Raw genomic sequence first — 23,235 nt, forward strand, 5'->3', positions numbered from 1 at the left:
GAGGCAGACCCACAAAGACTAACAGTTTAGGACAGGCATCATCTACTAGACCATCCTGGAGAGGCAGACCCACAAAGATGAACAGTTTAGGACAGGCATCATCTACTAGACCATCCTGGAGAGGCAGACCCACAAAGACTAACAGTTTAGGACAGGCATCATCAACTAGACCATCCCGGAGAGGCAGACCCACAAAGACTAACAGTTTAGGACAGGCATCATCTACTAGACCATCCTGGAGAGGCAGACCCACAAAGATGAACAGTTTAGGACAGGCATCATCTACTAGACCATCCCGGAGAGGCAGACCCACAAAGACTAACAGTTTAGGACAGGCATCATCAACTAGACCATCCTGGAGAAGCAGACCCACAAAGACTAACAGTTTAGGACAGGCATCATCAACTAGATTCAGACGCAGGCCGATTTGTTTCTTGAGTGAATGGTCGGGGTCCTGGAACGTAATTACGGGCTCCAGTTGGGGAACCCTGATCTATGATGACCCTGGGCTCAGCGAGGCAAGGGTGAGTAAGTCTGTGTGACCTTTGGGGTTAACCTCGGACATGAATCACCATGTGCTCCACAAAGAAAGGGGATAGAGGACCTTTGTGAAATGGTGATGACCAAAACGTGGCGTTTTCTTTTAGCACATTGAGGTGGGTCTTAAGCTGTCTATTCATTGGCCAGGAGATAAGATCAAAGTGCAGGCTATGATTTGCAGGGTTAATGCATTACACCGAGAAAACATGTGTAGGCCTACTTCATATTACTGAGGTCAAAGGTTGTAGAGTAATCTGTGCTTTGTTATTGACATTATAGGAGGGATTCAGGTGTGAAATGTTACAATTTCAAGTAGTCTATTGCATAACTTGTCTGTAGGAACAGAGTAAATAAACAAGTAACTTGACAATTTGCCATAGAAAGCCCACCCAATGTGTTGGGAGCTGAGACAGAACCATGTCTTGTGTATTTCCTGGAGGGCTTTGAGTTGTTTGCCATGGTCGGGGGTAGCTCTGGCCGTGTGCTTAGAGTCAGGCCTTGGGGTCATGCCTCTCTCCGAGGAGAGCGAACCTCCACATTCTTTTTCTCTGTGTGTGATAAGCCCCACAGCCCACTCTTTGCTCTTTGACTTCAATGTCCATATAAGGCAGCTGGTGCCATAGCAACCACAGGGCTTGAATAGCAGTGTCAAATCCCTGAGCACACACATGCCCCCATCCCCCTCCCTGCACACTCCCTCCCTCTCTCTCTCTTGCTCTGCTAGCTCACACACACACACACAGGCTGAGGAAAACGGAGGGAGAAACCCATAGACACAGAGAGAGAGGACGGTCTGTGTGGTGCCTTACAAAAGCCAATCTGTCAAGAGCCTAGTCTTCTTTTTAAATCTCAATTCAATTTTGTGGACTCTGAGGAGAGAAAGCCACATCCCTTCCCCCTCGCCTGCCTCAGCCACGGGAAGCACCCACACGGTCGGAGCACAGGGCTAGGCCGCAAGTCGTTAGTGCTCGGTGGGCAAGCACTGACAAAAGACTGGAGGGAGAGGCTAACACGGATGCTTAGAAAGCAGTTTCTCTGACTTCTGAAGGGTGGAAAGGACGCTTTTAGGATTTCTAACCTAATCTGTGCAGTCTATTTTTGGAGGGACTGAAACAGAGACTGGTCTAGCCACTACCACAGAGGATATTGCTACAGCCTGTCTCTTGCCTCCCTCTGGAACAACAAACAAGGAAGAGAGGGCACTTCCTTGAGTTGAAGACCATTTTAAAGAGAGCCAGAAAGACTGGTTGATTTTGTAAAACAGAGGGGGTAGACCGTAGCCACGGCTAAGACTTGATAGTAGTTCTTTGTGTGCCTTGAGGATATAGCCATACAGTGTGCTGTGAAACATCAAGTTGTTTTGCTAGTGGTGACCTGGAAGGGCTCGTTTTGTCAACCAGAATGTTGGTGGTGCTCAGAGGATTGCTGGAAAATCTGTCTCTTGCCTCACTCTGTCTGTGCCCTCCCTCTCCATGGCTGTAAGGGTGATCTAGCTAAAAGAAGACGTTGACATATTATATGAATATACTTGCAACGGTAAGCATACAATACAAGGCTTTTGTATTATTTCTCTCTAATGCCAGGATATAAGTAAGATATTGCAGAAAGGCAGCAGGACTTCACATACACTATAATGAAGGTAAACTGCATGACAGTTTTACGAGGGGTGGCCACCGCTCCAGGGCTAGCGCGGTCCTTTTTCAGCCATTATTGTTGCTAGAGAGAATCGAGAGAGGATTTCCCTCTGTAATCATGTGCAAAGTGCGAGTGAATGGGTTGTGTTTTGGTCTCTTTTTGAAAATGTGTGTTTGATTAATTGTTTCCTGTGAAAGGTTCTGTGTCTTGGCTGAAGTGTAAACCATTCGACTGAACAGCAAGCTCCTCTAAAAGACAGCCGGCGAAGGATTTGGGGCCAAATAAATACATAACAAAAAACACAAAAAGAGTGAATAATTCAATAAGGAGAAAGAAGAAAACTTGGCATGGGGAAAAACAAAAGTTTCTAGAGTGAAAAGCGAAACAATTTCCAGGTCATAGTGGAAGGGGAGGAGACAAAACAGCTCTAGTGGGTTTTTTGGTACAAACATTCTACACCATACAATTTTTACACCCATTTATACTCTACATTAAAAGAGGGTGTGGGTAATTTTCTACCTTTGACTATTTAGTTTCTGACCCACTTTGAGGACCAAAAAGCCAAAAGATAATATTTTATGAAAAGGCAGAGAAAATCCAAATCTTGAACTCTGAACGGAGAGTTCACAAAGGAAATCAAAAAGTTTAGACAGCAGCAAACAAAATTGTTGGCTGTCTCTCATTCCTTCTGTGGTCTGCTAACCAAGCAATGGCCATGGTGAGTGGGGGCTGGGGAGACCCCAACGGGGGCACCAACGGGCTGGGGGAGAAGGGCTATCTGAGGGGAGAGGAGGAGGACGGTTCGCCCCAGGCCGGGGGCAGCGACATGGAGGTCGGGGACGAGGACAAGGCGTGTGTGGTGGACTGTGTGGTGTGTGGGGACAAGTCCAGTGGGAAGCACTATGGTGTGTTCACCTGCGAGGGCTGCAAGAGCTTCTTCAAGAGGAGCATCCGCCGCAACCTCAACTATACCTGCAGGTGAGACTCAATGGGATAATTGTGATGATGATGTGATGGATTCTCAAAATTGATGGATAATTATAATAAGCTATTTACACTGTAACGTTGGAATTCACCTCTTCCTCCACCAAACTGTAACACCCGTCTGGGTCATTTTTATGAATAGCCTTTATTTCTGATTCCTTAGTTTGTCTGTTATCAATATCCCATCTGTACAGGCAAATGGATGCAAATAGCTAGAGTGAGTCATGCATTAATACATAGTTGACTCTGTGCAGAGCTGTTACAATCCCACAGCAGTGTGTTTACTGGATGTGACTCATCACTCACTTAAAGGAAAAATACACACAAAAAAACATCTCTGTATTTCTTTAATTAGTCCACTGTTGATACAGTCCCCAAAAGTTTTGCATGTCAACAGTCATGTTTTCAAGATGCTGGACTTTCAAGAAGCAAAGTGTCATATAATGCATTGTGCATCATCACCATGATGTGGCCGGTGACACTTTGCTTCTTCAAATCCAGTATCTTGACAACTTGACTGCAAAACATTTTGTGACTGTATTAACAGTGCATTTTTTAAAACCAAAAACCATCGTTTTTGAGTGGATTTGTTCTTTAACTGTGTGCCTTTCACAATATCAAAAGGTATCTGAAGAGAATAGCTGACTTAATAATAGTATGACACTCCATCATTGCTTACTGGCAGACATCTTGATTGTCAATATTATTAGTCAAAAACAATATGCTGTTGAACAGACACCTCTATTGTATTTCATTGTATTGTTCAACTCTGTATTGTGATATTTTGTATTGTATTGCAGTGTGATATTTATTGATTTACATTGTTTCCTCCATGTCCAAGAAGATGTCATACAAATGCATACGTTTTCTTGTACAAAACTATCCACAAAGTGAGATAATTGAGTTTCCCCACTGTGGTCTAGTCATCCCTACATCAGCCCCTCTGCCCATATTAAAAAAATCCATGAGCATGATACAATATTAATGCCATGGATCATCTAAGGAAAGACAGTGATCGGGCCACACACTTATATAATCTGATTCTGTAAACCAGCAGATACCTATAATATATTTAAATAGAAGCTTATTTTGTCTCGCATCATGTTTTATGCTTCAACTTTCTACATCTACCCTCTAGATACGTTATGCAACCATGCAGTCTGGTAACTCACAACTGCCTGCAAATGTTTTCTATCATATTAAGGTGACCTTTCTCCAAGTGATAGCAGTACACATACACTACTATAGATTTTGCCAAGAGTTTGTAGCTGTACCAAGTGTCAGCAAAGCTAAATGTCATTATCATTGCTGTGTGGATTGGCAAAACATGTTATGATCTATATTTCAGGTCGAATCGAGAGTGCCAGATCGACCAACATCACCGCAACCAGTGCCAGTACTGCCGCCTTGAAAAGTGCTTTCGTGTTGGCATGCGCAAAGAAGGTACTTATCCTGTCCACATACAGTAGGACCTTCTTTTAGCTATATACTTATCCTGTCCACATGCAGTAGGACCTTCCTTTAGCTATATATTTATCCTGTCCAGATACAGTAGGACCTTCTTTTAGCTATATACTTATCCTGTCCACATACAGTAGGACCTTCTTTTAGCTATATACTTATCCTGTCCACATACAGTAGGACCTTCCTTTAGCTATATACTTATCCTCTTCACATGCAGTAGGACCTTCCTTTAGCTATATACTTATCCTCTTCACATACAGTAGGACCTTCCTTTAGCTATATACTTATCCTGTCCACATACAGAAGGACCTTCCTTTATCTATATACTTATCCTCTTCACATGCAGTAGGACCTTCCTTTAGCTATATACTTATCCTCTTCACATGCAGTAGGACCTTCCTTTATCTATATACTTATCCTCTTCACATGCAGTAGGACCTTCCTTTATCTATATACTTATCCTCTTCACATGCAGTAGGACCTTCCTTTATCTATATACTTATCCTCTTCACATGCAGTAGGACCTTCCTTTATCTATAAATGTATGTATTCTATGCAGAATATCAGGTTATTTTGACATGGATGTTCAAAGACATGAACTCCAGTCAATAGACTGTATCCGTAGCCAAATGTATGTTCTAAAAAAACGATTGTTTTAAAATTGTCATTTTTTTAACATTACATTGACCCATAGTGTTGTCACATACAACTACACTGGCCGTATCATGGCTTGCCATCCATGCAGGCTCCATGTCCTTTGTCATCTAATCTAGTGCCTGCATGAGCGACTAGGATACAAGGAACAAGCCACCTGCGGCCCTGTGCACCAGTCTTTCACACACATCTCTGTCTATACCTCAACTGTAGTCTGAAGTCCCAGGTGATGAAGGACTGTAATATGCAGTGGTTGGTTAGTTGTTTTTCCATAGGCCTTTGAGTATAAATATCCTGGTTACCATGTCATCTTACACTGTAAGCCTATTGAAGCCCTAAGTAGAATATAATATCCCTATGCCATTGATGTGAGGCATTATTGTATGATAAAGAGGCTGTAGCCCGAAGTTCCACAATGAGTATAGCCCACAATGACTTATTTGGGTGGTTGCAGAAAACTAGAGGAACTCTGAATGCTGCCTCTTCAGTCTAATATTGATGACTCTCTCCCTTTCAAGGTCAAATTACTCACCCAATGGCTTTAATACGTCAACTACAGTCAAAGTCGGAAGTTTACATACACCTTAGCCAAATACATTTAAACTCACTGTTTCAAAACTCCTGACATTTAATCCATGTAAAAAATGTCAGAATAATAGTAGAGAATGATTTATTTCAGCTTTTATTTATTTAATCACATTCCCAGTGGGTCAGACGTTTACATACACTCAATTAGTGTTTGGTAGCATTGCCTTTCAAATCAAATCAAATGTATTTATATAGCTGATATCTCAAAGTGCTGTACAGAAACCCAGCCTAAAACCCCAAACAGTAAGCAATGCAGGTGTAGAAGCACGGTGTCTAGGAAAAACTCCCTAGAAAGGCCAAAACCTAGGAAGAAACCTAGAGAGGAACCAGGCTATGAGGGGTGGCCAGTCCTCTTCTGGCTGTGCCGTGGAGATTATAATAGAACATGGCCAAGATGTTCAAATGTTCATAAATGACCATCATGGTCAAATAATAATAATCACAGTAGTTGTCGAGGGTGCAGCAAGTCAGCACCTCAGGAGTAAATGTCAGTTGGCTTTTCATAGCCGATCATTAAGAGCTCCTGCTGTCTCTAGAGAGTTGAAAACAGCAGGTCTGGGACAGGTAGCACGTCCGGTGAAAAGGTCAGTGTTCCATAGCTGCAGGCAGAACAGTTGAAACTGGAGCAGCAGCACAGCCAGGTGGACAGGGGACAAATAATTTAAATTGTTTAACTCGGGTCAAACGTTTTGGGTAGCCTTCCACAAGCTTCCCACAATAAGTTGGGTGAATTTTGTCCCATTCCTCCTGGCAGAGCTGGTGTAATTGAGTCAGGTTTGTAGGCCTCCTTGCTCACACACGCTTTTTCAGTTCTGCCCACACATTTTCTATGGGATTGAGGTCAGGGCTTTGTGTTGGCCACTCCAATACCTTGACTTAATTTTCCTTCCTTTTGGGAAGTGCACCAGTCCATCCTGCAGCAAAGCACCCCCACAACATGATGCTGCCACCCCTGCCCTTCACAGATGGGATGGTGTTCTTCGGCTTGCAAGCCTCCCCCTTTTTCCTCCAAACATAACAATGGTCACTATGGCCAAACAGTTCTATTTTGTTTCATCAGACCAGAGGACATTTCTCCAAAAAGTATGATCTTTGTCCCCATGTACAGTTGCAAACCATAGTCTGGCTTTTTTATGGCGTTTTTGGAGCAGTGGCGTCTTCCTTGCTGAGCGGCCTTTCAGGTTATGTCGATATAGGACTCATTTTACTGTGGATGTAGATACTTTTGTACCCGTTTCCTCCAGCAACTTCACAAGGTCCTTTGCTGTTGTTCTGGGATTGATTTGCACTTTTCACACCAAAGTACGTTCATCTCTATGAGACAGAAGACGTCTCCTTCCTGAGCGGTTTGACGGCTGCGTCGTTCCATGGTGTTTGTACTTGCGTACTATTGTTTGTACAGATGAACGTGGTACCTTCAGGCATTTGGAAATTGCTCCCAAGGATGAACCAGACTTGTGGAGGTCTACAATTTATTTTCTGAGGTCTTGGCTGATTTATTTTGATTTTCCCATGATGTCAAGCAAAGAGGCACTGAGTTTGAAGGTAGGCCTTGAAATACATCCACAGGTACACCTCCGATTGACTCAAATGATGTCAATTAGCCCATCAGAAGCTACTAAAGCCATGACATCATTTTCTGCATATTTCCAATCTGTTTAAAGGCACAGTCAACTTAGTGTATGTAAACTTCTGACCCACTAGAATTGTGATAGTGAATTATAAGTGAAATAATCTGTCTGTAAACAATTGTTGGAAAAATTACTTACCATGCACAAAGTAGATGTCCTAACCGACTTGCCAAAACTATAGTTTGTTAACAAGAAAGTTGTGGAGTGGTTGAAAAACAAGTTTTAAATGACTCCAACCTAAGTGTATGTAAACTTCTGACTTCAACTGTATAGTTGGAAATATCAAATACCTTAACTATGGCTGGAAGCATTTACTACCTTAACTATTGCTGGAAGCATTAAACAGATGAACTATGGCTGGAAGCATTTAATACCTTAACTATGGCTGGAAGCATTTACTACCTTAACTATGGCTGGAAGCATTTAATAGATGAACTATGGCTGGAAGCATTAAATAGATGAACTATGGCTGGAAGCATTTAATACCTTAGCTATGTCTGGAAGCATTTAATAGATGAACTATGGCTGGAAGCATTAAATACCTTAACTATGGCTGGAAGCATTAAATAGATTAACTATGGCTGGAAGCATTTAATAGATTAACTATGGCTGGAAGCATTTAATACCTTAACTATGGCTGGAAGCATTTAATACCTTAACTATGGCTGGAAGCATTTACTACCTTAACTATGGCTGGAAGCATTAAATACCTTAACTATGGCTGGAAGCATTAAATACCTTAACTATGGCTGGAAGCATTAAATACCTTAACTATGGCTGGAAGCATTTAATACCTTAACTATGGCTGGAAGCATTAAATAGATGAACTATGGCTGGAAGCATTAAATAGATGAACTATGGCTGGAAGCATTTAATACCTTAACTATGGCTGGAAGCATTTAATACCTTAACTATGGCTGGAAGCATTAAATACCTTAACTATGGCTGGAAGCATTTAATACCTTAACTATGGCTGGAAGCATTAAATAGATGAACTATGGCTGGAAGCATTTAATACCTTAACTATGGCTGGAAGCATTAAATACCTTAACTATGGCTGGAAGCATTAAATACCTTAACTATGGCTGGAAGCATTAAATACCTTAACTATGGCTGGAAGCATTAAATACCTTAACTATGGCTGGAAGCATTAAATACCTTAACTATGGCTGGAAGCATTAAATAGATGAACTATGGCTGGAAGCATTTAATACCTTAACTATGGCTGGAAGCATTAAATACCTTAACTATGGCTGGAAGCATTAAATAGATGAACTATGGCTGGAAGCATTAAATACCTTAACTATGGCTGGAAGCATTTAATACCTTAACTATGGCTGGAAGCATTAAATAGATTAACTATGGCTGGAAGCATTAAATATCTTAACTATGGCTGGAAGCATTAAATACCTTAACTATGGCTGGAAGCATTTAATAGATGAGCTATGGCTGGAAGCATTTACTACCTTAACTATGACTCGAAGCATTTAATACCTTAACTATGGCTGGAAGCATTAAATAGATTAACTATGGCTGGAAGCATTAAATAGATGAACTATGGCTGGAAGCATTTAATACCTTAACTATGGCTGGAAGCATTTAATACCTTAACTATGGCTGGAAGCATTTAATACCTTAACTATGGCTGGAAGCATTTAATACCTTAACTATGGCTGGAAGCATTTAATACCTTAACTATGGCTGGAAGCATTAAATACCTTAACTATGGCTGGAAGCATTTAATACCTTAACTATGGCTGGAAGCATTAAATACCTTAACTATGGCTGGAAGCATTAAATACCTTAACTATGGCTGGAAGCATTAAATAGATGAACTATGGCTGGAAGCATTTAATACCTTAACTATGGCTGGAAGCATTTAAAACCTTAACTATTGCTGGAAGCATTTAAAACCTTAACTATTGCTGGAAGCATTTAATACCTTAACTATGGCTGGAAGCATTTAATAGATGAACTATGGCTGGAAGCATTTAATACCTTAACTATTGCTGGAAGCATTTAATAGATGAACTATGACTGGAAGCATTAAATACCTTAACTATGGCTGGAAGCATTTAATACCTTAACTATGGCTGGAAGCATTTAATACCTTAACTATGGCTGGAAGCATTAAATACCTTAACTATGGCTGGAAGCATTTAATACCTTAACTATGGCTGGAAGCATTAAATACCTTAACTATGGCTGGAAGCATTTAATACCTTAACTATGGCTGGAAGCATTAAATACCTTAACTATGGCTGGAAGCATTTAATACCTTAACTATGGCTGGAAGCATCATAGCAGTATTAGATACAGCCACCCTCTCATCCTCACAATGAGGGGAAATTAATTCATTTTCTTTCTAAGAGCAATAAATATGAAGACAAAGGCCAGAGTAATCTTTTATCCCACTTTTGGTAATACAAATATTTGCATAGTAAAAGATGAACACCTCCTGAGGAATATTCATCTTTGAGGAAAATATATTTTAATGTAGAATTCTGCTGTCTTTGTTTTATTCCTCGAGTTAACATTCACTTGGAGAATTATCAAATAATGCTAGTCCTCTGTTTCGCCCATTGTTGTTTAGGTATCTGTCTGTGCCCCATGGTGGCCACTTTAATCTGGAATTATATGGTGTTAATCTGGTCAAGACCGTCTGTTGATAATCTGCCAGACCTCCTACTGCGAGAGAGCATGCCTGACTCATTTTCAACTTCTCCCCCCTGCCCCCCTACTTTTCACCCCAAATCCTAATCACTTCCGTCCTCCCCATATCTTCTTAACTCCAACCCCAACCCATACCCCTCCCCCTTTGTGCCTCCATCCCCACCCCAGCAGTTCAGCGCGGACGTATCCCCCCGTCACACTCCAGCCTCAGCCCCACGGGCACCCCAGTAGGTGGTGGTAGCGGCGTCGGAGTGGCAGAGTTTTACAACAACAACGGCGGGCAGCCCGTGTCGGAGCTCATCTCCCAGCTGCTGCGTGCCGAGCCCTACCCCAGCAGCCGCTACGGCCACCAGTACAACCAACAGGGTCAGGCCACCGGCGCAGGTGGGGCCGTTATGGGCATCGACAACATCTGTGAGCTGGCAGCCAGACTGCTCTTCAGCACCATCGAGTGGGCCAGGAACATCCCCTACTTCCCAGAGCTACCCGTGTCAGAGCAGGTGGCTCTGCTCAGGTTGAGTTGGAGCGAGTTGTTCATTCTGAATGCAGCCCAGTCCGCCCTGCCCCTCCACATGGCCCCACTGCTGGCCGCGGCAGGCTTCCACTCCTCGCCCATGTCAGCTGAGCGAGTGGTGTCCTTCATGGACCAGGTGAGGGTGTTCCAGAACCAGGTGGACAAGTTGACCCGGCTCCAGGTGGACTCGGCCGAGTACAGCTGCCTCAAGGCCATCGTCCTCTTCTCACCAGGTGAGTTATCTTTTTTTATTTATTCTCACTATGTGGATTGAGAATTTAGTTTTAGATTTTTTTTGGGACACGTTGAGACTTTACAACATGCATTCCTGACTTTTCAGCCTACTACATTCCTGACTTTTCAGCCTACATTCCTGACTTTTCAGCCTCCATTCCTGACTTTTCAGCCTACTACATTCCTGACTTTTCAGCCTACTACATTCCTGACTTTTCAGCCTACTACATTCCTGACTTTTCAGCCTACTACATTCCTGACTTTTCAGCCTACTACATTCCTGACTTTTCAGCCTACTACATTCCTGACTTTTCAGCCTACTACATTCCTGACTTTTCAGCCTACTACATTCCTGACTTTTCAGCCTACTACATTCCTGACTTTTCAGCCTACATTCCTGACTTTTCAGCCTCCATTCCTGACTTTTCAGCCTACTACATTCCTGACTTTTCAGCCTACTACATTCCTGACTTTTCAGCCTACTACATTCCTGACTTTTCAGCCTACTACATTCCTGACTTTTCAGCCTACTACATTCCTGACTTTTCAGCCTACTACATTCCTGACTTTTCAGCCTCCATTCCTGACTTTTCAGCCTACTACATTCCTGACTTTTCAGCCTACTACATTCCTGACTTTTCAGCCTACTACATTCCTGACTTTTCAGCCTACTACATTCCTGACTTTTCAGCCTACTACATTCCTGACTTTTCAGCCTACTACATTCCTGACTTTTCAGCCGACTACATTCCTGACTTTTCAGCCTACTACATTCCTGACTTTTCAGCCGACTACATTCCTGACTTTTCAGCCGACTACATTCCTGACTTTTCAGCCGACTACATTCCTGACTTTTCAGCCGACTACATGTTGAGACTTTTGGCTACTGTGCATACTTAGATATTCAAACATTTAATTTGCATGATGGGACGTTTGACTTGCATATAGGGTTGCAAGGGGAGGGTATATTACTGGAAGCTCAAAGTTCTTTGTAATATTATCAGATGACAATGAGTGGCCTTTTGGGTAATTCAGATTATTGTCTGCAATGATTTCTGGCCCTCTGTGTGGCCTTTTCGCATGTCCAATGTATAACATAATCAAATAATAAATAATACAAAATAGAATAACAAAAATAGTTGATTGACAGAGTGGTAAAACATTATCCTAAATATAAACCATCAACTTTATAAATACCATTGGTGTTTAATATGAGGATTTCAGAATGACATATCCTTTATATATATTTGTACACACTTATTTGACTTATGTCTATATCTCTTTGTTGTAAATGTTTTGGCGCCAAACTGGTAGTCTGGCTAACAGTATATTACACAGTAAACAGTAAATTCCTCTCTGATGTTGTCGGTACAAAGCGTTGATAATTAAGGGGGCTGTGGTTTTTACTGGTTGTCTCGCCTCTGTGTCTTTCTCAGTCAAACACCCACATGTACAGCCACACACACGCCCAAACTCCTTTCCATTAAAATCGTTGGACTTAAATCCATGAAAACTAACGGCATAGAAACCGTAAATGACTTGGTAATATGAAATACATTTATTTCAACGGCAGAATTCAAAAGCAATTTTGGACGGACCAACTGAGATATTTTACTCATATGATAGGTAAGATATACAAAGCCTTACAGAGAGCCTATCCAACAGACAATCTCAGAAAAATATATCAACTATTGGAAAGTTGGCTGTCAGAAGTATTACAATGTAAATGTACATTTAATCCGTCTGTCTGCATATTTCAAGACATGGCGTTATGAGGGTTCAGTGAGGTACCAGATGGGTTGGACCATACATTTCTCCTCTTGAAAAAATGTATACTTAAACTGGAAATAAACCAATCCTCCATCTTTAACACAATGGAAAGGTCAAATGCTTTATTAACTAAATGTTAAAAGTGCATGGGAGACTGAGAGAAACAAAATGGTGCAGTTTGAGGCCATGTGGCGGAGAGTGATGTGGGAGCTGGAGATGTGGGTCTGGGCAGGTGTGATGTAGCTGAGGTTTGTGTGGGTCTGTATATTGTCGTTTGTATGTGTATGTTTTGTATTTAAAAATGTATGTACAATCTTACCCAAAATAAATAACTTTCAAATCCAAACAAGGAGAGAGGTCTCAATCAAGAGAACCAATTAAACCCGATGCACAACTTCGGAGCTGTCATGTATATACATGTGGCTCCTGAGTGGCGCAGTGGTCTAAGGCACTGCATCTCAGTGCTTGAGGCGTCACTACAGACACTGGTTGGATTCCAGGCTGTATCACAACCGGCCATGATTTGAAGTCCCATAAGGCGGCGCACAATTGACCCAGTGTGTCCGGGTTTGGCCGGGGTAGACTGTCATTGTAAATAAGAATTTACAATGACACGCTTAGTTAAATAAAAGGTTCAATTAAAAAACATGCGGTGTCGGAGGGTGGCGCTGTTACTAATTAGTACATGCTTCAAGCAGACCACCATAGTCCCTGTGCCCAAGAACCCAAAGGCAACCTGCCTAAATGACTACAGACCCGTAGCACTCACGTCCGTAGCCATGAAGTTTTTTGAAAGGCTGGTAATGGCTCACATCAACACCATTATCCCAGAAACCCTAGACCCACTCCAATGTGCAAACCACCCAAACAGATCCACAGATGATGCAATCTCTATTGCACTCCACACTGCCCTTTCCCACCTGGACAAAAAGAACACTTATGTGAGAATGCTATTCATTGACAGGTCAGCGTTCAACACCATAGTGTCCTCAAAGCTCATCACCAAGCTAAGGAACCTGGGACTAAACACCTCCCTCTGCAACTGTATCCTGGACTTCCTGACGGGCCGTCCCCAGGTGGTGAGGGTAGGTAGCAACACATCTGCCAAGCTGATCCTCAACACTGGAGCTCCCCCTCCTGTACTCCCTTTTCACCCACGACTGCATGGCCAGGCACGACTCCAACACCATCATTAAGTTTGCTGACGACACAACAGTGGTAGGCCTGATCACCGACAACGACGAGACAGCCTATAGGGAGGAGGTCAGAGACCTGGCCGGGTGGTGCCAGAATAACAACCTATCCCTCAAAGTAACCAAGACTAAGGAGATGTTTGTGGACTACAGGAAAAGGAGCACCGAGCACATCCCCATTCTCATCGACAGGGCTGTAGTGGAGCAGGTTGAGAGCTTCAAATTCCTTGGTGTCCATATCAACAACAAACTAGATTGGTCCAAACACACCAAGACAGTCGTGAAGAGGGCACGACAAAGCCTATTCCCCCTCAGGAAACTAAAAAGATTTGGCATGGATCCTGAGATCCTCAAAAGGTTCTACAGCTGCAACATCGAGAGCATCCTGACCAGTTGCATCACTGCCTGGTACGGCAATTGCTGAGCCTCCGACCACAAGGCACTTCAGAAGGTAGTGTGTACGGCCCAGTACATCACTGGGGCAAAGCTGCCTGCCATCCAGGACATCTATACCAGGCGATGTCAGAGGAAGGCCCTACAAATTATCAAAGACCCCAGCCACCCCAGTCATAGACTGTTCTCTCTACTACCGCATGGCAAGCGGTACCGGAGTGCCAAGTCTAGGACAAAAAGGCTTCTCAACAGTTTTTACACCCAAGCCATAAGACTCCTGAACAGGTAACCAAATGGTTACCCGGACTATTTGCATTGTCTGCCCCCCCAACCCCTCTTTTACGCTGCTGCTACTCTCCGTTTATCTTATATGCATAGTCACTTTAACTATACATTCATGTACATACTACCTCAATTGGCCCAACCAACCAGTGCTCCCGCACATTGGCTAACCGGGGTATCTGCATTGTGTCCCACCATCATATATATATGCATAGTCACTTTAACGATACCTACATGTACATACTACCTCAATAAGCCTGACTAACAGGTGTCTGTATAAAGCCTTGCTACTCTTTTTTCAAATGTCTTTTTACTGTTTAATTTCTTTACCTAAACCTCTTGCACCATTGGTTAGAGCCTGTAAGTAAGCATTTCACTGTAAGGTTGTTTTCGATGCACGTGACAAATAAACTTTGATTTGATTTGCTCATCTGTACTTACACTTGACTCATGACCTCTGATAAAGATCATCCCTGACTCAGTGGTGTTAAAAGGAAAGCTTAACATTCTGAAACATGGAACACATGAGACCACTAACTACTCTGAACCTAGAGGGAAATCTACCTGAAAATTGGAGCGTGTGGATCCAGCCTTTAATTCAACCTTTATATAATCACCAGTGGCATCTCAGAGAAAGCCGAAATAGTGAAATGTGCCACATTCCTGCACGTAGCCAGAGATGATGCAATCAAGGTATTCAATACTGTAATGACCCTGGGTTTATAAGTGTGGATATCGACTCTGCCGCCTGAGCATGCTTTTGGGGCACAGTTGATAGTGCACTGGACTTCGGGCTAGAAGGTCATGGGTTCAAGACCTGCAACAGCTGTTTCATTACATTGGTGTCAGAAGTGATCGGGCCTTGCATCCACGACAGTGCGTGTGCTTGGCCAGTGAGCGCGTTCCTATAAGAGTAAGAGTCGTAACTTCGGGCTAGAAGGTTGAGGGTTCGAGACCTGCTCCCTGCCTGTTTCATTACAATACTTTTGATTTTGAAGATGATGTAGATGTATTAAAAGCGCTTTTCCGAAAGTACTGTGAACCAAGAACAAATCTGACGTACCTGAGGCATATGTTTTTCACGAGAGTGCAAAGACAAACTGAGTCAATTGATGCTTACTGACTCATCTAAAAAAATAAAAAATTCAACAATTTGCCGAGTCACTGATACGGGACAGAATTGTGTGTGGAATCACAAATGGCCAAGTGCGAGGCAGATTACTTGCCAGGCTAGTGAAGTGAACCAACTGAAAATACATCATGACGAAGTCGAGGTGCCCGTTCTTAACGTGCATGAGCAAAAGAAAACACCGAATTGGAAAAAGGTTCCGAGATAAAGAGAGGTTGCATGGACAATGCTCACGTTGACGGTACAAATATGAACCAAAAAAAGGGTCCAGCATAAGGTCAGATATGCGAAGCAAATCACCAAAAAAATCCATTACGCCAAAATGTGCTCCTCATGCACACAGACAGAAAACCGGAGCCTTCACTGGATTTACAGGGAGATGACAGCATGAAATTAGGACATGTTCATTGGGACAATTGAAGTGAAACAGAGTGAAGTACAATTTGTTGCTCAGCTAGTGAATATCAATGAGAAAAATACTGAGAAAGAGCAGTGAACAGAAACACTGTAAATAAACAACCATAAGCTTACTGTTAAGCTGGATACAGGAGCTGAGTGTAACGTCTGTCTGTGAGAGACTTGAAAACGCTGAAAGTGAAGGGCGATTCCATGCAAAAATCCAACTGCAAGCTAGTGACATATTCTGGCCACCAGATGGAGACAAAAGCAAGAATACACTCAAATGTCAATACAAAGAGAAAGTGTTTGAACTGGAATTTCAAGTGATAGAACAAGATGCACCTGCAATACTTGGAAGATCAGCTTGTCTGCAAATGGGCTTAATGCAGAGAATATTCAAGCTTGAACAAAGGACAGAGACGGACATTTTGAATATGAAGATTTATTCACAAGGCCTGGATGTGTTCCAGGAGTTCATCACATACAAATAGACGCAGAAGTTACACCAGTGGTTGGTTAACTCATCCGGAAAAGTACCTGTAGCACAGAACCGCGTGGAAAACATGGATGTCGTCGTCAGGAAAACTGAGCCTACTGAATGGGTAAACAGTATGGGTATGCATGAACACACAGGATCTAAACAAAACCTTCAAGAGAGAACATTATCCTTTACGTACCATTGACAAGGTAGTTGCTGAAATGCCTATCGCCAAGGTACTTTCAGTAGTTGATGCAAACCAAGGATTCTGGCAAATCCAACTGGATGAAGAGAGCTCCCGACTCTGCACGTTCAATATGCCGTTTGGGAGGTATTCAGACAAACCAGGAAAGGAGATGCACTGAGACGAGCATACCTGAAGGAACAGATAAAGAAATTGCTGTATGGTGAGCTGGATGTTAACTACATCGCTCATCAACTTCCTGTTTCAGAAGAGAAACTGCAGCAATTCAAAACAGCAACAGCAGAAGATGAAGAGTTAAGACTGGTCACAGAAACAGTTTAAAAAAGGATGGCCAGACAAGAGGGGGAAAGTTGCAAAGAAAATACAGCACTACTGGACCTTCAGAGGGAATTTGACATACTCAGATGGACTGCTGTTCAGAAGTTCAAAACCTGTTGTTCCTCAGAAAATAAAAGAAGTTCCTGAAGCACACATGGGAGTCATCAAATGTAAGAAACTAGTAAGGATGTTCTGGCCAGGCATGCCTAAACAGATTGAAGATGTTGTAACAAAATGTGCAGTCTGCAAATCACACAGAAACAACAACCAAGAGAGCCACTCATGTCTCATCCAGTCCCAGAGAGAGCTGGGCCAAAGTTGCAGTGGACCTCTGCCATTACAGCGACACAGAATATCTACTATTTGTGGATAACTACTCAAAATTCCCAGAATCTCCCAGCTCAGTGGGACAACAAGTAAACACATCATTACAGCACTAAAGTCGATCTTCGCACAGCATGGGTTGCCGAACATGTTGTGCTCCGACAATGGAAGACAGTTGGTGAGTCAAGAAAGGTTCTCTACCAACAGGGATTTCAAACATGTCACGTCGAAGCCTACATGTCCACAGTCAAACGGCCAAGCTGAGACAGCAGTTCAGGCTGTGAAGAACCTGTTGAAAAAAGCATGAGACAGCAACGGCGATCCTTACATAGCTCTCCTTGAGTAAAGAAAATGTGCGTACCTGGAATGGCTGAGGGTGGCGCTATTACTAGTTAGTACATGTGATCATCTGTACTTGCACTTGACCCATGACCCATAAAGATTGTTCTTCTACCCTCATCCCTGCCTCAGTGTGCTAATATATTACAATAGCTAATATTGAATTCCTAAACGGCCTCCTTTCCAGACCAGTTTGGTCACAGCTCTCCCTGCGCTGTGAGTCTCGTGGGTCACGTCTGCACGGCTACCAAACTGGTACCAGTTGTGAAAACGGTTGTGAAACGTTATTGCAGTTAATTGAAAAATAATGTCATTGTTGATTTATTTTTCTTCATTTAATTTGGCTATTTTCTCTTGAACCATTTGGTCTATCCACTAGAAACTCGTGGACAAAATTGACACATACAAAATGTATTCATATATAGTATTAATTTTTGTAACAGTTATTCAAGTATACCATAGATTACCTGTTAATTACCAAAGTTTGTTAAATTTACTTTAGCTTTGCAACCCTACATCAATACTTTTCTTATTTTTTTACTAACATGCTGAGACTAACATTTCTAATGGGAAAACATACACTGAGTGTACAAAACATTAGGAACACCTGCTCTTTCCATGACATAGACTAACCAGGTGAATCCAGGTGAAAGCTATGATCCCTTATTGATGTCACTTGTTAAATCCACTTCAATCAGTGTAGATGAAGGGGAGGAGACAGGTTAAATAATGATTTTCAAGCCTTGAGACAATTGAGACATGGATTGTGTGTGTGTGTCATTCAGAGGGTAAATGGACTAGACAAAAGATGGAAGTGCCTTTAAACGGGGTATGGTAGTAGGTTCCAGGCCCACCGCTGCTGGGCTTTTCACACTGTATCAAAAATGGTCTACCACCCAAAGGACATCCAGCCAACTTGACACAATTGTGGGAAGCATCGGAGGGGCCAGCATCCCTGCGGAAAGCTTAAGACACCCGGTAGTCCATGCCCAAATGAATTGAGGCTGTTCTGAGGACAAAATGGGGTGCAACTCAATATTATTATCCTACTGTTTTGTTCACTCAGTGTTTCTCTTGGTGTTATCTAAGGATACCAAAGCGTCTGCTGGTTAAATGACAAAACTTGAACACAGGTGTACTGGTCGATTTGAGGAGAGTGGCGCCCTCTCCTGGCATGACAGTACAAGTGCAGAATATAATCACAGGCCAAAATGTGTTGTAGTGGATATTGTAATTGAAAGGTCTGCACTGCACTCTTACCCAAAGAGTGTAAAATTTTGACATGTCAACAGTTGTGTGCATTATTTTGCTTCAAATGGCCTAAATCAAGACTACATCAACAAAACATACAGATGAAACAATGTGTAGAAAACAGGAGAACAGAGGAGGTACAACCTGACCTTTTTTTAGTTTTTGGTCAGAGTTTTTAAAATTTGTTGGTGCCAAACAGATTTCTGTATGTAGGTTCCCGCCTCAGTTAAGTACTCCTCCCTCCCACTCTACTCACCTCAAGTCTCTGTCATTCCCTCCTTCCCTCTCAGATGCGTGTGGGCTGACAGACCCGGTCCACGTGGAGTCTCTGCAGGAAAAGGCCCAGGTGGCTCTGACAGAATACGAGCGGATGCAGTACCCAGGTCAGCCGCAGCGCTTCGGCCGCTTGCTCCTCCGCCTGCCCGCCCTCCGTGCCGTGCCCGCCAACCTCATCTCCCAGCTCTTCTTCATGCGTCTGGTGGGCAAGACACCCATTGAGACGCTCATCCGTGACATGCAGCTCTCCGGAAGCTCCATCAGCTGGCCCTACGTCCCTGGTCAGTAACCCCCAAAATTAGGTCTCCTTCTGGGCAGTGACGACAAGGACCGCAGGTTCCTCTGAATCATCATGATCCATCTGTGTGATCCTATGCTAGCGCCAGCTGGACATCATACATACTGTACTGTCTCCATGAACTGAGCTCTCCATACCAGCCTAGTGCCAGCTGGGTCTATTGCCAGCACACTGGTGCCAGCACACCTGCTGTGCCCCGTTATGGCGACCTGAGTCAGCCATGCCATCCGCATGCCATAGTGACACCTTACATACAGACATTACTGTCCTGCCAATAGAGGTCACTGGAACCTTGTCTCATTTTCCACATCTCATTGCCTTCAGTGCAATGACTGTCAACGTCTACATCAGATATTGGAATTCTGGTAGAAAACCAGTATTATGGAGCTATTAGTCTGTTCCATTCTGATCCTTAAGGCTGGTTTATACTTGGTCTAACAACATGTCTATAGACAAATAGAACGCGACAAGTGTCTCTGGTCAAAACATCATTTAATTTATACTCGGGTTTATAGACCTCTTGCTGCGGGTGTTGGTTTCCTTGTCGGAGACGCATTAAAGTTCAACGTTGACCCTGTCGCAGAATCCGTTGTCATGGTTACCTGACTGAGACAGCAACAAGACAGTGCAGTGCACAAGTTCTCAAATTCTTTGGTTGAATGCCCTGCTTTTATTTCGTCATGCTCACAACCATAAGCTATTTTCTGTAATTAGCTAGCTAGCTTTCAATTAGCTTGTAAATAATAATCTTGTTGAGTTTATTTTCCTGTAATAATTAATACAAATTTGCTAAGAGTTAAGACGTTGTCGACAATGACAAATTTGATGTCGGACGACAATAGAATGCCCATGATGTCACTGCGACAACTTTCTACAGACATGTCGATAGACCGACTACAAACAAGCCTCTCACTGAAGGGCCTTCACCTAACTTAGAGGGTCCTCCACCATATGTCTCACTCCTATCCCTTCAGATATGTGAACACAAAGTTGATAGGAGGAAACGGGGAGGTGCTAAGGGTTGAAATGAAACTGGAACAAGATATTACACCAAAATCTTTATCGTCCACAGAAATTTCACCAAAAACATCATTGTCCTTGAAGAGGTTATAGATTTGATATTTGAACTAGTAGATCAGCCAGGCAGATGAAGTGGAGAGACTTACAGATGGACTCAGTGACTGTTTCCATGTATCACTCATAGGGATCTTAATTGTTGCATTGGGCAACTTTTAAAAAGCCACAGTTAAATGAATATGGATTGATACCGCACAAGACAACAGAATGCTAACGATTGATTTCTTCATAAGGCAAACTCTCTGTCATTGTTGTTCACCACAAACCGCCTTCTTTTCAATGACTTCTTTTTCAATATTCAGTATGAATTAGGACACTGCAGTAAGAGTAGATCATTCATCTGGACATGTTCTTTCCAATCAACACTGTTTTTTCAATACGGACGGATATTTTAACTACAACAGATGACGAATGCAGCTAATATGAGTGACAGGCTGATTGTTGAAACAAAAAAGTATGTAATCAAAAAGGTTGTGGCCAAATGGTTCACCTATGACCTATGACCATACTGAAAACAAAGAGCAAATGCTGTTGGTACTTTAAAAATAAATCACATCAAAACCTATTTTACAAGCTATACGAAGTGTACATATTGTAAATGTAGGGAACCAAAGGCTTAAATGGTGTTGATGGTATAATTTTTAGAGGCCATGTTGTCTTGCTGCATGTCACAATGTTGTTTTTGCTCTGTTAAACGTTTTAAGAGGTGTTTCATCTCTACCAAATGGGATTGGAGAGTAAAGTTCTTTTTTTTAATGATGAGTTCACAGGTTCTTTTTTAAAAACCTTAATATTTCATGTAAAAATACCTCTACCATCCCTTGAGATGTGTTAAAAAAGACGTGTCTCCATGGCAGTGAAGATGACACTGGTGCAGAACAAGAGGCTACTCCTGAGCCAATTCTGTTCCCAACACAAAAAGCAATGCATCCTAGGAGCTAACTGTACAAGTACTTAGGTAACATGGGACTTTATTGTCACGGCTGTATGGCAATGGGACTGCGCTTGGAGGCTACGATCCCAAAACATCACACTACCTGTGAGAGACTGAGAATAGGTCCAATAGCCTATCGGTGACTAGGAATTACCTCATGCCTTTCAAAAAGATGTGGCATATCCTCACCCACTGACTCACTCAACCACCATATCACCCAGAAAAATGACAAAAGATACATGTACTATTATTAATGTTTTACTATATTTTACTGTTGTTGCTGAGTTCTTTAGATTTGGAATTGTTTGTGTATGAAAGCATTATTAAAAGGCCAAAATGACATGGTGAGTCTGTGGTTTCTTTCCCTAGTCAGTTACATCCATAAGAATGTCAGTTAGATCTGGGCAATATTTTTGTACTCAGAAATTACTACTGTAAAGTACACCCTTAAGATATGTAATACAATGCATTACATTTATTGTCTGAAAACAATGTATAAACTATGGGAAGACTAATTGATCAACAAACCTGTTGAATTTGCATCACTCTCTGTAAACATTTTAAAGAAATGTCTGGAATTAATGTACTGCATGATCACATTGCAAGACATAATATTCTACAATAATTGTATATTTCATTATAAAATGTGTAAGTTGTTATTCTTCATTAAATACATTAAAGATAGAATATTAGAATGCACACTTTTTTGTAGTTAGTAATCGGTGAAAACATACTTTTGTAATGTTACACAGAGCAGACAAAAGAGACAAGAACAGATCAGTACAACATTTATAAAACAACAAAACAGACAAATGACACAGGAATATTGCATCTCTTACAAAGCATAAGAATCCATAGTACAAATGTAACAGAATGAATCAGGAAAATGTCTCAATCATGCCCTTACCACAAACCTTCACCTCAAGTCAAAGGTTACATACATACATGTTCAATGTGGTTGTTTCAACCTCCTCATCTACTTATTGTAAGTCATTTTCCGAGAAAGAACCATTCAACTGTTGCCTTTTGAACCTGTGTGAAACGGCATCCGTCAAAGTTCACCATCAAACAATATCCCATGAGAGCATGTGTTGGTGTCTGGTACCATGTCGTCTGCTGTATGGAGTAGTTGTGGATGGTACAGCAGGCTGCTTCAACAAAGGCCATTGTCATAGTTCTTCACTAGGCGCTTGATGTGGAATAGGTTCTGTCTCAGGTCTTTGCTTCGCTGCTTCTTGGCTTGATAGTCTGCTGTCTGTAGAAGAGAAATAACAAACTACAGACCTTAGATATCAGACATTTTACAATGATATATCAATTGGTCAAGATACAGTCAGTGAATAATATCATTACATAATACACATTATATAATATATTCAATGATAATATATTTATAAATGACATATTATAAAGTTAATATCTCCCAAAAATTAAATAATTGTTCCTAAAAGAAATGGAGAAAGGAGACATATAGAGATGAATTATTGATGAACAGTAACTTGAGCGATTATAACTCACCCGCTTCAGGACCTTCAGAAGGTTGTATTCATCAGCCACTGCCTAAGATATAAAGGATAACTCTCAAACACATTACTGCTCAAAGGGGGGTTATTCATCAGCTACTCCCTAAGATATAAAGGATAACTCTCAAA

The 23,235-nt window shown here is 42.0% G+C and overlaps 2 protein-coding genes and 1 long non-coding RNA gene across 23 annotated transcripts in view; 1 reads left to right on the top strand and 2 right to left on the bottom strand.

The window, feature by feature from the left end:
- The first annotated feature begins 1,246 nt into the window (after window positions 1-1,246).
- Window positions 1,247-21,923, top strand: LOC118400384 (nuclear receptor subfamily 2 group F member 6-like). Of its 2 annotated transcripts, none has more exons than XM_035797199.2 (5): window positions 1,247-2,076; window positions 2,373-3,153; window positions 4,508-4,602; window positions 10,338-10,916; window positions 19,289-21,923. In XM_035797199.2, exons 2-5 carry the CDS (start codon window positions 2,885-2,887, stop codon window positions 19,561-19,563), a joined length of 1,218 nt encoding a protein of 405 aa, XP_035653092.1. In that variant the 5' UTR covers window positions 1,247-2,076; window positions 2,373-2,884; the 3' UTR covers window positions 19,564-21,923. The 2 variants fall into 2 exon arrangements, with proteins under 2 accessions (XP_035653092.1, XP_035653093.1); XM_035797200.2 differs by having other exon boundaries at window positions 10,341-10,916.
- On the bottom strand, window positions 6,065-10,329 carry LOC127907607 (uncharacterized). Of its 20 annotated transcripts, XR_008065134.1 has the most exons (6): window positions 9,551-10,329; window positions 9,131-9,186; window positions 8,291-8,710; window positions 8,123-8,234; window positions 7,871-7,982; window positions 6,065-7,814 (listed from the first exon to the last, which is right to left on the bottom strand). It is a non-coding gene; the product is annotated as an uncharacterized LOC127907607 (long non-coding RNA). The 20 variants fall into 20 exon arrangements; XR_008065136.1 differs by lacking the exons at window positions 6,065-7,814; window positions 7,871-7,982 and having other exon boundaries at window positions 8,000-8,710; window positions 9,103-9,354; window positions 9,551-9,606; window positions 9,747-10,329; XR_008065125.1 differs by lacking the exons at window positions 6,065-7,814; window positions 7,871-7,982 and having other exon boundaries at window positions 8,000-8,710; window positions 9,103-9,354; window positions 9,551-9,606; window positions 9,691-10,329.
- A 431-nt stretch (window positions 21,924-22,354) lies between the features above and the next one.
- Window positions 22,355-23,235, bottom strand: part of LOC118400380 (uncharacterized) — a 41,040-nt gene continuing 40,159 nt past the window's right edge. Inside the window, exons 12-13 of the mRNA XM_035797191.2 lie at window positions 23,102-23,143; window positions 22,355-22,838 (exon numbers count right to left, since the gene is read on the bottom strand). Coding sequence (XP_035653084.2) covers window positions 22,737-22,838; window positions 23,102-23,143 — 144 coding nt within the window. The 3' untranslated portion in view covers window positions 22,355-22,736. The remainder of the gene's footprint in view (window positions 22,839-23,101; window positions 23,144-23,235) is intronic.

This window comes from Oncorhynchus keta, chromosome 15 (assembly GCF_023373465.1).
Source record: "Oncorhynchus keta strain PuntledgeMale-10-30-2019 chromosome 15, Oket_V2, whole genome shotgun sequence".
Lineage (NCBI taxonomy): Eukaryota > Metazoa > Chordata > Actinopteri > Salmoniformes > Salmonidae > Oncorhynchus > Oncorhynchus keta.